Here is a 15,344-nt window from a genome sequence, read left to right on the forward strand (position 1 = left end):
AGTAGCTCTAATGATGGTAAAGATGTTATTAATTATGCACACAAAACTTCTAATTCTATAGGAGTGCCAATCTCCTCAACAACAATTTCTCACCTCCAGGAATCTATCTTTTGAGATCCAGTTTATATCTCATGTAATAATGAGTAAATTAGGCATGCCCCAAATGGGTACATTAATAATGAAATAAATTACAACTCATCAATTACACTAAAGAAAAAGACAAAACTACAATAGAAACATACTACACAGCAGCAAATAATGAAGACAGTTATAAGTGAGGAACTAATAAAGACTTTTGATACTTTTTATCCTCCCTTTAAAAGCTAGAGGGAAACAAATTATGATGTATGAGATACAATATTGCACAGCCAGTAAAATTGTTTTAAGGAATATTTGATGATGCAGGAAAATGTCCAAAATATAAATTCAAAGGCTTAAGCAGAATATAAAAATGAAATAAAGTAGGATCTCTCTTAGAAATATAAAGAAAAAACCAAAACTTTAATTATAATAATCTATATGTGGTTTGCTTATAGGTATATTTATATCCTTTCTTATATTTTTCTACATTGAAAAAACATTTTTTAAATAAAGATTGTGTTACTGTAACTTGAAAGAAGAATTAATCTTCCAAAGAGGGAATCATGTATTATATTTAAAGCATTTTTTTTTTTTTTTTTGGTTGCGTTGGGTCTCCGTTGCTGTGTACGGGCTTTGTCTAGTTCCAGAGAGTGGAGGCTACTCTCCGTTGTGGTGCCCAGGTTTCTCATTGTGGTGGCTTCTCTTGTTGCGAAGCATGGGCTTTAGGGCATGCTGGCTTCAGTAGCTGTGGCACGTGGGCTTAGTTGCTCCACAGCATGTGGGATCTTCCTGCACCAGGGATTGAACCCATGTCCCCTGCATTGGCAGGCAGATTCTTAACCACTGCTCCACCAGGGAAGTCCTAAGGGATTTTTAATAATAACAATATTTGTAAAGTATTTTTATTTAAAGGAATAAGATTTTGTTTTGAGAACTATTAACTTCAGGTAAATTAGGGGTCTTTTGCACTAATTTCTTTTTGTAGAGTTTTGTATGATTCCTAAAGCATTTTTTTAGTGCATCTATTTAATCCTCAAAAGATGGAGGAAGTGAGATTCTGTTTGGATAAGGCTTCTAGTTAAGGCCAGAGCCATGATAAAGTCCAGATCTTCCAACCATAGGACGGGTGTTCTTGCCACTATACTATTTTATATCCAATATCCCCACTCATTATACCAACAAAATAGAATCAGTGAGACAGACCTATAAGAAAACTCATGTGAAAGTACTTCCAAAAAGTATGAAACAAAACAGATTAAGGATACTGGTTCTAGTAATGCCAAATATAATTTTTAGATGAATATTCTAACACATTTCCACAGCCTGATGCTATTTAGAAATATGGTGAGATTCAATGATAACACAATACTTTCCATTCATTTATCATGAAAAAAAATCATAAAGTTTAGATACAGAGAAGAGTAGGTCTGCTCCAAGCCTCTCATTTTATAGATCAAGGCACAGTGCTACAGGGAGAGGGAGATACCCTAAAAGTAGCAAAGCCGAGATTAGAACTATAATGTACTCATTTTCCTGACTACTGCAGTTTACAACTTGTCAAGTGTTTCATCAGATAATATAAAGCTAAATAATTAAAACAGTTTAACTCTGGAATACGATTTAAAATCATATCACTTTTAGTCATATGGAAAGGAATCAATGGAATCAAATAAATAGATCATATAAAGACCTTGCTAGATATAAAGATTTTCTACATGCCAATTTTAACATTACAAATCAGTAATGAGGGGAAAGACGTCACAAGTAATTATTGAAAAAAATACACCCTCATTATTACACAAAAATAAAATACATACAGATCAAATCATTCAATGTGAAAAAAAATTAAAAACAGGAAAACTCAAAGAATTTGTGAAGACAAGAACCTCTCAGTTTAGTCCTGAACAGGTCTTTCCTCCAATTACAGCCCAAAGTTTTATATTTATCTTCCTTTCCCTATGGAGTTTACTGGTACCACCAAATGTGTCATAGTTAGAAGCAGAATTTTACCAACACCCAGATTCTGTAATTGCTTAATATATTCTACAATGTCTAATATATCACATCTTTTAAGCCTTCGTCCATTTATCTTTACATTTCAAAACTCTGAACATGAGGACAGCATATATTTAAGTTCAGTATTTAATAGTAAAATTTTAATGTAAATACAATAAAACATAAAAATGTAAGTACAATAAAACATAAAAATGATTTTTAAAATTGTGATTAGAAAGTACTCTAATTAGCAAATGTGTTTTAAATTAAATTACAAATAACATGGTGAGATAAGTATTCTCATATATTGATAATGAGATGTGAATGTTAGTGGCCTTTCCAGGAAGTCATTAAAAATGTCTATCAAGAAACTTTTAAAAATATGTACACCTTTAAAAAATAAATCCCATAACCAAGAATATAGCCTAAGAATATAATCAGCAATATGTTTAAAACTGTTTAAAAACAACTTCCTAAAAATGTTCATAACATTATTTAGAGGTAAAAAAATTAGGAGCAATACACATGAAAATTAATGAAAGGTAGTTAATTATGGAAGTTATGATAAATACATATGATAAAATATTACCCATTAAAACTATGTTTTGAAAGCTATCTCATGCAGGACAAAATGCTCATGCTATATTGATCAAAAAAAGTTTAAATATTAAATTTTATTTTAGTATGTGGAAATTTCTAGATGGCATTCCACATTATTTTTCTTCTCTTTATTTGTATTTTATATTTTACTACAATAATTATTTATTAATTTTATTATCAGAGAAATAAATAGTACTTTTTTATGTTAATATAATAGATTAGATTTTTCATTTGCCTTCAAGTTAAAATATCTAAAGAAGATTTGGTTAGTAACAGTTGGATACTTTTCAAGTTACATAACAAATTTTACATCAATTCGGTATAATAGGCAATGAATTCTAGAAAATAAACTCAAATATTTATAACTCAGTCATACATATAAGCAATAGAAAAACTTATAGATGCATACTGAGAAATATTACAATGAAGTGTTGTTCTTATTTCTAAAATCCATTCCTTTCTTCTCTTCAAGGAACAAATGTTTCTGGAACAGCTGAGTTTTTATTTTGGAAAAATATAACCTTGAGTCTCTTCACATCATACACAGAAATTAACTCAAATCTTATAAACTAAAACCATAAACCTTCTAGAAGAAATACAGAGTGGCCTCGGCGTAGGCAGAGATTTCTTAAATAGGATACCAAAAGAACAACAAAAGAAGAAAAAAAAGATACACTGGACTTCATCAAGATAAAAAATCTCTGCTCTTTGAAAGATACCTTTTAAAAAATTTTAAAAGGCAAGCCATAAACAACCCAATTACAAAATAGCCCAAAGAACCTGACAAACACTTCATAAAAGAAAACTGGCCCAAAAAAAACATGAAAAAAAAATCAATATCACTAGTTATCATGACACACAAATTAAAACCACCATGATATATCCTTACGAACTCACAAAAATGGTTCAAATTACAAACACTGACTAGAAAGTGTTGGCTAGGATGTGAGTAACTAAATCTCTCCTATATTGCTGATGGGAATAGCAAAGTCTAACAACTTGGGAAAACAGACTGGCAGTATCTTACAAAATTAAAATACATTTAGCATATGACTGAGCACTACCACTCCTTGATATTTACCCAAGAGTTGTAAAAACATATGTCCACATATGTAAACAAAGATTTGTGTACAAATGTAGCAACTTTATTCATGACAGCCATGGAAAGAATATAAATGTCCATCAACAGGTGAAAGGATAAACAAATTGTAATATATACATACAACAGAATACTGCTCAGCAACAGAACCTCTGATACACTCAACACCATAGATTAATCTCAAAACCCATATGCTGAGCAAAAATAACCAGACACACAAGAATTCACAGTCATCGTCAGATTTTCTAGAATAGGCAAAACTAACAAATAGTCACAAAAGACCTATCAGTAGTTGTCTGGGGCTAGAGTGGAGGGATTGACTGCTTGGGATGTGTGGGAACATTTTAGGGGTGTCATCCTTGTGAGGTTGAACCCTGGGATTCACTTGTCAAACTCATCAAATTGCACACTTAAAAGGGAGCATTGTTATACCTCAATAAAACTTATTTTAAAATAATATTTCTTACCTAGCTACTATCCTCAATCATTCCCAAAGTTATATTTACATTGAGCCTTACTTATTGACTAACCATGGGTCCTGTTCTACAGCTCCATCACTTTATTCTCGGTAATTTTCCTTTTTTATTGGATTTTTTTCACTTTTCAACCTGTCCCGTATTACTTTCTTTTATTCATTTTCCATCATCTCCATTTTCCCATCTTCTTTTTACAGATGAATAAAATCTACCACACACTTACATCTTTTTCAATATTCCTCAGTCGAACTTTCATAAATGTTCCTCTGGGTCTTCTATGTATTAGTTCATTCCACACATCCTACCTGATCTGCCTGCTCTGCTCCATCAGAGCTCTCTTCAATGACAGCACTACCATGTGTCAATATGCAGTGTTCTTAGACACCCTGCATCACAGTGACTGTGTATAACAGTGCAATGCAAGACACATTCTGAAGGAAAAAAAGAGAGTCCCTTGGCTATACATTTGCCAGCTGGGGCTGTAAATCAAACTACATAAGCCAATAAAAAGTAAAAGAAAAGGTTTGGACTATGTGTGTAAACAGTAACAACAACAAAAATATGTTTGCCATGATAATTGAGTTATTTCAAGTTGCTTAATCATCCACCTATACCGGATACTCTATTATCATGAGAACACTCAGAAAGTGCCACGCTGCTTGTGCATTCATTCTTCATTCATTCAACAATTATTAATTGAGCACCCAGGATGAGTAGCTGTCTCTGCTGCAACACAGCCCTTTAGTGACCATGATTTCCAGTGGGCAGAGATAAAATTTGTCCATTTCCATTTTACTGGTGGACTATTTGGTAATACGTTTTGTCCTCCATTCTCTGCTCAGTCTACTCTAGTCTTTATGGAATTGACAATTAGATCTTGTCCTCAGAAGGCAGATATTGGCTTATTGATGTTTTTTCTCTTTATTTCATATATTCTCACTCCTCCTGACAGCACAGCATTGATATGCTGACATTTTATTCATACAATTCTGAATTCCTTTCTCCCCCTCTAAACGTGAAAATAAGAGTGATTCTTTATTTTTCTAACCCCAGCTCTGACACAATCAAGCACTCAAATGTTTGTTGAATGGATTGTCTCATTTTACTTCATACTAAATAAGCAAAGATTTTGAATAGTTACTTTTTTATACACTGTCTAAACTTGATTTTACGAAACAGAAAACTTTCTTGTTCTACCAGTTAATTTACAGAGCAAAGAATTTAAATGAATTAATATTCCATTTAGTTACCATCTAATTCAAGTGTTTTAATTAATAAATAAAACTTAAGCATCTGAGTCTCTATCTGAATAAAGATAAAAATGTATTAGTGCTACTCTCTTGCATATTTAATGAACAGCACTGCATTACCCTTCCAAACTTTATCTGACAATAAACACATCTTTTCTTTTCCAGAAACCTTCAATGGTTCCCCATTTCCTAAAGAACAAAGTTAAAAATTCATTTCCCCAGTACTCAAAGTCCTTTAAAATCTGTCTTTATCCTAACTTTTAACCTAAAATCTAGAAATCCCCTTTGAGTCTGACTCTGCCCCAATCAACCGATTCACTGATTTCTTACATCCTCATTTTGGGAAAGCCAATAGCTTTCCTCTGATAATTTATTCCCTCCTGGTACTTGCTTCCTCCCAGTTTTCCAATGTCCACATAATTTATGTATGTCAGGGCCTCTCACAGCAGTTTACTTGGTATCTCTCTTATAGCAGCCACCACTTTCTATCTTGTAATGTACATGTCACGTCTCCAGTAGACTGTGTGATTCCTGAAGACAGATGTTCTATTTGATTAAACTTTGGATATTTCATATTACCTAGCCCAGTACCATTGAATAAATGGATGCAAAAATTGTATCAATCATTTTTATTAAAGTTTTGGGAAAAAACAGTGCTTCCCTACTGTTCAGAACTTTTAATCATTCTTTGTAAGACTTCAGAGGCTTGGCCCCAAAGGAAACTGCTGAGGAAAATTGCAACCTAAATTAATTAGTATACTGTAGAAACTCAATAAATGTAAAATTGCTAAAGTCTGAAAGCCTACCTTTCAGACAGGTAAGCCTGCCAGAGTACTATTCTCCTAATTAAATATGACATTTTTTTACCCAAGGTCGGTGGCCACCTCCTTCTTTGTCCTCCAGAAATATTCCTATATGCGTAAATATTTTATAAATACTATATAAATGTTATGATTATTTTGCCTTAAATTAGTCTAGGCACCTGAGTCAGGGACACAGCATAACACTGTGGTTCAAAGTGTGGGCTCAAAAGTCTGACAAACCAGGCTGTGAGCCCTTTCTTCCCTCTTCTTAGTTTTGAAACCTTGGGGAAGTTAATTAACCTTTTCAGATCTCAGTTTCTTATATGTAAATAAGAATAATAATAGTACCTACCCTCAATGCCACTGTGAGAACTAATTGAAACAGTGTATCTATAAAGCACTTGGCACAGTAAACCTCATAATTATTCATTATTACAATTTATTTTTCTTCCTGACATTGCTATGCCCATGTGGACTGGAGAAGGGCTCAGAGTGAATTGTAAATAAAACTATGAAAGGCAAAAGCAAAATCAAAAGTCAAAATTTTATAAAGTCTATTAACTTTTGAAAACTATTTATAAACTTGATCGAAAATTATCTGGGACATATATGCCTTTAATCCAAGGTGACTGTCCATATGTCCCACTTTTTGTATGACTATAAATATTATCACCTGAAAGTTCCAGTGGTCATCATAATTTAGGTGGGGCAATTCCAATACTGACAGTGCATTTTAACCAATCACACTCTTCTACCCTCCCCCCAAAAGGTAAAGCCATATTTTTAAAAAACAAGAAAAATGTGGCATTAGGGTTCTTTTCCTTTTTAATTAATTAATTAATTAATTAATTTAATGGCTGTGTTGGGTCTTCATTGCTGTGCATGGGCTTTCTCTAGTTGCGGTGTGCGGGGGCTACTCTTCATTGCGGTGCGTGGGCTTCTCATTGCAGTGGTTTCTCTTGTTGTGGAGCACAGGCTTTAGGCACGTGGGCTCCAGTAGTTGTGGCACGCAGGCTCAGTAGTTGTGGCTCGCGGGCTCTAGAGTGCAGGGTCAGTAACTGTGGTGCACGGGCTTATTTGCTCCGCGGCATGTGGGATCTTCACAGACAAGGGCTCAAACCCGTGTCCCCTGAGTTGGCAGGTGGATTCTTAACCACTGCACCACCAGGGAAGTCCCAAATGTGGTGTTAGTCTTAACACTTTAATTCACAAGTTTTCGGTTTCCTCTCACACCTAGTCACAGGAACTCTCCCCTGAAGCACTAAAGATTAATCAAACAAAATCAATAAACATTTACTGTTTAATAAATAAGTACATGGCTAGGCGTTAATGTTATGAGAAGATCATTTAGAAAGAAACAAAAGAGGGAATTCCCTGGCAGTCCAGTGATTAGGACTCTGCTCTTTCCCTGCCAGGGCCTAGGTTCGATCCCTGGCTGGGAAACTAAGATCCTGCAAGGCTACCTGTGTCCCCAGATTTATGAGAGGAAAGCAGGGAGTGTCCCAGGCAGGATCAAGGGAAACATGGAGGTATGGCATCGAGATTCCAGTCAACAATTCCACTCATCTTCTTGATTTCCCCCAATTCAGAGCAGCAGTGAAGAGGTCTTAAGGGATACAAGTGGATGAAAGTAACTTTGCAAAACCTTAAAATACCAGATAAGGTGATACTTACTGTTTTATAAATGATCTGAAACCAGAATGGTCCCTAGGAAATATTTTCCTGACTGGGATTTATACATCCTACTAGACAGGGAGTTTTGGCTGAGTCTCTCTAGTGTCTCTGAGAATGAAGACAATCCAGTCAATTCACATTTTCAGACTGTGTACTCCATACTGGTATTTGAATGAAAGCATGGCACTTAAACTCCAATGCAAACTGGCATTAAGTGATAACAAAGCCCTTTACTGAACTTGCATTGTAATACCCAACTCCTGTTCCATTGGTTGTTAAAATTCTGGCACTCCCTCTTAACCACACCGTGAAATCATAGGAGGTACTGTTCTCTGGATCCAGCTCCTGGCACAGCGCTACTCTAACCCTTACAATGTCCTACGTTATAAGAGCACCAGAAGCATCTTTTGTTCTAATGTTTGGTCCATGACCCTGGTTCCTGACACGGAGCTCCTACATCCCTTGGAATTTCCTGGGATTAGAGCATCTAATAGGAGCATCTTTTGTTTTAATGAGGTGACTCTGGGTGGGCTCCTGGATAGCTCCTGGATGGGGCTGGTCACCAGAAAGACCAGGCCATGATTAGATGCTTGGAATATTCAGCTCCACCTCCCATCCTCCAGGAATGGGAGAAGGGCTGGAGACTGACTTGGCAATCGATCATATCTATATGATGAAACCTCCATAAAAATCCCAAAAGTATAGGGTTCAGAGAATTTTTGGGTTGGTCAACACATCTACATGACAGGAGGGTCATATCCCCAACTCCATGGGCACAGAAGCTCCTGTACTTGTGACCTTTCTGGACCTCAACCTATGTAACTCTTCATCTGGTTGTTCACACATATCCTTTATTATATCCTTTATAATAAACTGGTAAATGTAAATAAATGTTACCCTGAGTTCCGTGAGGCATTCTGGCAAATTATCAAACTCAAGAAGTGTTCAAGGAAGCGCCAAGTTATAGCAGGTTGATCAGAAGTACTGGTGACAACCTGGGACCGGCGATCCGTGTATGAAGTGGGGGCATCCTTGTGGGACTGAGCCCTTAACTTGTGGGGTCTGACGCTTACTCCAGATAGGCAGTGTCAGAATTGTAGGACACTCAGCTGACGTCGCAGAGAATTGCTTGGTGTGGGGGAAAAGTCCACACATCTGGTGTTAGAAGTATTGCGTGTGTGAGTAAAAGAGAAACACAGAAGTGATTCCCCATATGCTCGCTCTGCCTCAGTTTCCTTATATGTAAAAGAAGAAGAATGTCTACTTCACATATTTTTTGTGAAAATTAAGTTAACATGTGTCAATAATTTAGAGCAATCATAGCTTATAATTATTTTTGTTATCATTGGCTAATGTACTTATCTTTGTCTATATACAAGCAACAACTTTCTTAGATATTCCTCTCCCTCCCCTTTTCTTGAAGGTAAATTTTATTTCATTTCCCAAGTATGTGTAATATGTTCAAGATTCAAGATCAGTTAAAGAAGTGCAGGTTCCTTCCCTTCTCGAATATCATAACTTTAGATCCCTTTTGTCTTCTGTGATGATGAGAAGGCTCTTCTGGGGTTTCCAAGCAGACCTCTCCCCATGTCACTTCCACATCACCAGTTCTCATAGCAGACTACACATTGTCTATGGACTGACCAAAAGCCAGATACGAAAATAGTTCATTTTCCATAGTTTTATTGAAAAAAATAGCTAGAAACATAATTCTTCATTTGGAGATGAGCGTGACTTAAAACCATGACTCATATCCATTTTGTTTTACAGATGGTGACTGAGGCCCAGAGAGACAAATTAACTTGCCTGAGGACGTGCGGCCCTGGGTGGAGGTGGTGGAGGAGGACTCATTATGCATGGTGCTCATGCAGACTGGCCACACGACCTCAGATTTCCCCAAAGCGTTTGTGGGTGCACTGCAGCAACACCGGTCTTTTTAAATACCTGTTCTCTCAAATAGCTATTCTAACTCTTCCAACTTGGGAGCAGCACCACTTAGTACTCCATACCAGTTAGGAGTTAGAAATATCCTTCGGTGCAGGCTTTCCTGGTTGCGCAGTGGTTGAGAGTCCGCCTGCATCAGTCCGGGAAGATCCCACATGCCACGGAGCAGCTGGGCCCGTGAGCCATGGCCGCTGAGCCTGCGCGTCCGGAGCCCGTGCTCCGCAACGGGAGAGGCCACAGCAGTGAGAGGCCCGCGTACCGCAAAAAAAAAAAAAAAAAATATCCTTCGGTGCATTTCAGCTCTAAGTGGCCCCAGAGTGGCATAAAAGAGTTAATATGCTCCCCTGACAAGAACTTATGTTACCCAAAAGCAATCCTCTAGAAAATAGGAAAAGGAAAAGGATTCATGGGTCTGTATCTAATATTGGAACAAGTCTTTGTGCTCCCATGAAAGTCCCTAAAATAATCATTTTTTACAGCATCGTTCAATAATTGATGTGCGAAATGATAATGCTGACTCAGAAGGAAAGATTTAATTATATCCCATATACTCCATTTAATAAGGAAGAGAAGAATGTAATCCGTTTTAGAAAGAATAATGATGGCTTTTAAGTTTGATACTTAGAGTTTAATAATGTAGTCAACTTCCTACTGAACAGTTCCATTCAGTTGCCCAACATGTGTCTCAAACTCAACATGTCCAAAATAAACTCAATATCCACCCTCAAAACGTCTCCTCCTCCATCTCCGCTCTCAGGAAACTGGATCAAATAATGCCCTGCAAGAAACCTGAGATCTGTCCTCGGCACTTCCATCTCCTCCACCCGCCAGAGCCAGTCAAGCAAGCTCCCAATATCTCAAATACCTCTTCATTATACCCACTTCTCTCACAACTCACTGGCACTGCTCTGCTCTAAGCAGCCCTCACCTCCCACACAGAATTCACGAAAGGCTACCACAACTTCCTACCCTGCCTCCGTGAAGAGATGGCTCTTCCCCAATCTAGTCTCCACATGTGATCTCTCCACAACACAGAGGTGATCATGTCTGCTGTCTTTTAAACCTCTTCAGTGGCTTCCCATTTTTTTCAAATCCATTCAGTGGCTCTTATTCACTCGCTTAGTTATCTGTATTATGTAACAGATACATCAAACCCACACCCAAAACAAACCTAGGACCCTAGTAACGCTCCACATTACTGTTGCCCCCTGCACATGACAAACGACATCCTAAATCCTATGTTCATAATTAGCTTTATTGCTTCATAAAAAGTCTTGTCATATCTCTGTAGAGTCCTAAAGCGTGTATTTTAAATTTTTAGTTAGTTTTAGCTTTTCAAATTGTACCATGCCATATATCATCTCTGAAAGATATCAATAAACTTCTGTACTTACTATTGTATCATGAGGATTAATTCATACTGGTACAGGTTGCTGTAGTTCATTCATTTGACTAAAATATACCATTCTTTTTCATTTTATATCACTATTCATACATCAGCTTTTCCTTTGACTGACCTATGGATTATTTTCAGCTTTCATTTTTATGAACAGTAGCACTATGAAATATTTGTTTATATGGAAAAACTTATATCACTAGGAGTGCTGAGTCATCCATGAATTTTTTAGATTTCAGAGATGATGCCAAACCGTTATCTGAAGTTACTATAAAAATGTGGAGGTGCATCACCTCTAACAACTGGTATTATCAGCCTTTTTAATTTTTGCCAATTGAATGAATATAAATACATCATTATAGTCTTGGTCTGCATTTCCCTCATCACAATTAATGTTAAATATTTTTTCATAAGGTTCTTTTTTTGTTTTGTTATATTTGTTTCCTTTTCCAAGGAGTATCTATTCATGTTTATTGCCCATTTTTTCCTGTTGGCCTATGTGGGCTTCTCATACTAATAACGGGAGTTATTTATATATACCTGACAATAACCTCTCAGTTACATGTTCTTTGAACATCTTCTACAGTTTGTAACTTCCCTTTTTACCTTTTTTAAGGTATATTTAAGTGAATCAACTTTCTCAATTTTAATATAGTCAAATTTATCAATATTTTCTTTTATGGTCAATGATTTTGTATAGTGTTTTAGAATTGTTCCTTAATTCATGGTCTTATAAATGCCTATTTTTTTTTCTGCTAAAAGTTAAGTTTTCTTGTGACATTAATATTTCCAAAGTATATCTTGGTTTATGACATGAGTTAAGCATCCAGCTTCATCTGTTTTCCACCCAGATTACCATTTTATTTTCAGCTATATTTATTGAAAGAGCTCTTCTTTCCCACATTGATCTGTAGTGCTTCCTCAGTCATATACTGAATGGTCCAAACTTGTGTGTGTGTACTACTAGGGTCTCTATTCTGTTGCATTGTGCAGTTTGTCTACCCTTTGTGCCAATTACTACAGTCTTGATCACCAAGGTTTTGTTAAGGAATTTGCCAAAAGTCACACAACTAATTCAAGGTGGAGGAGGTGAGGACCAGGCCGGTCAACAAAGCTGGGCTTTTAACTGTGGGATAATCTTGTTATACCACCTATGAAGCCAGAGGTCCTGATGCTTGGGATGTTTTTCTTTGACCATTACTAGACTATGTTCTTCTTTTTTTTTAAATTGAGATATAATTGACATGCAACTTTGTTAAGTTTAAGATGCACAACTTGTTAACTTGAGAGGCACTTAACAAATAATTGATGATTTGGTGAATGAATGAACATATCTCAAAAATTAATTCAGAGTGTATGCTAATATTGGGTATTTACAAGTTGTTTAAAATTTAGAACTAGAAGGGATCTTAGAAAACCCCTAGTCCAAGCCCTTTGTTTTAATAATGGAGACACAAAGGTCTGGAAAGATCAAATTTTTTGTCAAAAAAGCCTGTTTTTAACATATCTAGAACATGAAAATTTCAGTCAAGTGCACTTTGCACAACATCACCTACCTGTAAATAAAATATTATTTGAAATACATGGCACAAATTCCTAAATAAAGTAATATTCTGAAATAATAAGTAACAGTAGAAGATGAAATTAAAAACCATAAAGCCTAATTTTCATTTTTTCAAGACAAATATTACTGTATAACATTAAATAAGTCTTAAAAATAAAGAGAGTATTGTTTAATTTTACATTTTAAGTACATGGAAAAATTACTATTTTTGCCTTGCATCATTAAATTTTACTTTTTGAGATTTGAAACTTAGCATTAAATCAGCAAAACTGCTTTTTTGGTACTTCCAGAAAAGGCTGTCATAGTTTTGCTGAATCAGATTATAACATTTTTTGTGACCAATCTAGAAGTCTCCATTCAACAAATGACAAAGTGAACATTCTAAACTGATGTGATCCATCAAAACACATTTCCACTTTCAGCCAAGCAGCAGCTCAACTGGTTCTAACAAAAAACCAAAAAAGGCTGATTTATTCTGGGATCCTAACCAAAGATCAGCAAATTAATCCCCATATTCATTTATCGAAAACTGATGGACTCATAAAGTTCTCCTCTTTGAATAATTCTAATTAAAGGCATAAAAAATGTATATAAACTACCTATATGGGTCTAGGTTCTGTCAGTTCCAAAGTACTTTCTCTCAATTCTTTGTATTAGTCAAAAAATGTAGTGAGAGAATTAGCCTCATTTTGAAAAGCGGAAGATAATCAGAATTTCTCCAGTTGGACCAGAGAATTATTGCAAAGCAAACTAAAGATGTCCAACAAACTCTTTCAACAAAAATTAATTTTTGGAAATGCTTTTCTCTGTTTCCCTAAACTTCACACAACTGATAATATCAATGAAATTCATTTTATTAGCATAGTTTGATTAATAAATAATCTCAAAAATATCTGTAACATTAAAAGCAGATTACATTCATTAAATAAATGCAAATCTCAAGTCAGTAATTTAGATTCACTTTTCCAAAAGGTACAAACATATCAACAGGAACTCAAAGTTTACCTTTTGTCATGTTTATAAAGAAACATTTTGCTAAGTAGAGAATTAATGTAAACTAGATTTTTTTTTAATGTTTAATTCAATGAGAATAAAACTAATTTCAAGCATGCTTAAGTACTTTAGAAGCACTCATTTACTAGGAATATTTTAGAAGTAAATTAATAGGTATTTAAGTCAACAGAAAGCATAGGAAAATTACTTGGAATAACTTCAGGAAATGAATCTCTATGACTTTACTTAATAAATCACCATTTATATAAATTATTATGTTTCTTTAGCATTCACTCTTATCTGGTCATTGAAACTGTTTCCTAAATAGGGAATATTGAGTTAAAGTGACTTTATAATACACTTGAAATTATCTTTTGCCTTTAACATAGGGCAACAACCTGGTAGCCCACAGGTTAAATCTGGCCACCAACATGTGTTTTGTTAAAAATACATTGTGCCTTTTTTTTTTTTATTGCTTTTGGAAGTTTTAAGGGCTGTCATGTGTAGTCTCATTTTGCTACAGTCCTCACCATCTCACTGTAGTAGTTTTCCTCTTTTATGTTATGTGCTTGGACTCTAAAGGCTTATACTTCTGGAAGCCAAAATTTAAAATTCTGTCCAATTTGAATGTTCACTACAGTCACAAAACATTGGAATTATTAGAATTAGAAGGTACCTTAGAGGTTAGCTAACTCATTTCTTCTGACAAGACACCTGAGGCCAAGAAACATAAAGTAGCTTTCCCATGGTTAAATGTACATTAATAGTTCTGCCCAAATGCTTTCATGTTTTGTCATGAGTCACCACCATTTTCATCGCTATGAAAGAAACATTTGCTTCATAAGCACTTACCCCTCAGGGCAGGTAGCAGGGACCTCTCCTTCTTGTCATCACATTTGTTACATTCACTGAAGTACAGGAGTAAGAAGACATCAACAAGAACCCACATCAGTGAAGTGGCTAGAACCACCTTGCAGTAAACAAACCTCCTCATGTCTTTCCTTGATTTCTAGTTAACACAGAGATCGAAGACAGATACAACTGTGATAAATCCAAGCCACAGGGGTGAACTCCAGGATAAAAGCAGGATGCACCCCACTGTATTAAAAAAAAAAAGAAGAAAAATTAATTATTGAAAAGTTTATTTTGCATAAATGTGATATAACATGAAATATATGACTTATTTAATGCTCCCATATATATCGGCACTTGGCCTTCAAGTTCAGAATTAAAAGCCCAAATAAATGAAAGTTTTGTAAGTAAGCCAGGTGGCTAAAATTCTAACAGCTAATCCTAGATCTGCCACTACTCTGCTGGGCCCTTGACAACTACTTGATTTCTTCAAGTTGTATTGCCTTTTTCTTAAAGTCCTTTCATGGTATTCTGTAAAGCACCAGGTTGTAAAATAGTGCAATTCTAAATTTACTGGGATTCAGCACTTTTAAGGAGCCAATACTGCTGAACTAGAA

At 35.5% G+C, this 15,344-nt stretch overlaps 1 protein-coding gene across 6 annotated transcripts in view; it reads right to left on the minus strand.

Moving 5' to 3' along the window:
• Positions 1 to 15,344, minus strand: part of GALNT13 (polypeptide N-acetylgalactosaminyltransferase 13) — a 560,834-nt gene that overhangs the window by 478,385 nt on the left and 67,105 nt on the right. For 5 of the 6 annotated variants that reach the window (XM_060302436.1, XM_060302437.1, XM_060302439.1 and 2 more), the window contains exon 3: positions 14,728 to 14,973. In XM_060302436.1, coding sequence (XP_060158419.1) covers positions 14,728 to 14,869 — 142 coding nt within the window. In that variant the 5' untranslated portion in view covers positions 14,870 to 14,973. Of the gene's footprint in view, positions 1 to 14,727; positions 14,974 to 15,344 lie in introns of those variants that run through there. The other variant, XM_060302440.1, reaches the window with a different exon arrangement.

Source organism: Globicephala melas, chromosome 7, assembly GCF_963455315.2.
Source record: "Globicephala melas chromosome 7, mGloMel1.2, whole genome shotgun sequence".
In the NCBI taxonomy this organism is placed as follows: Eukaryota; Metazoa; Chordata; class Mammalia; order Artiodactyla; family Delphinidae; genus Globicephala; species Globicephala melas.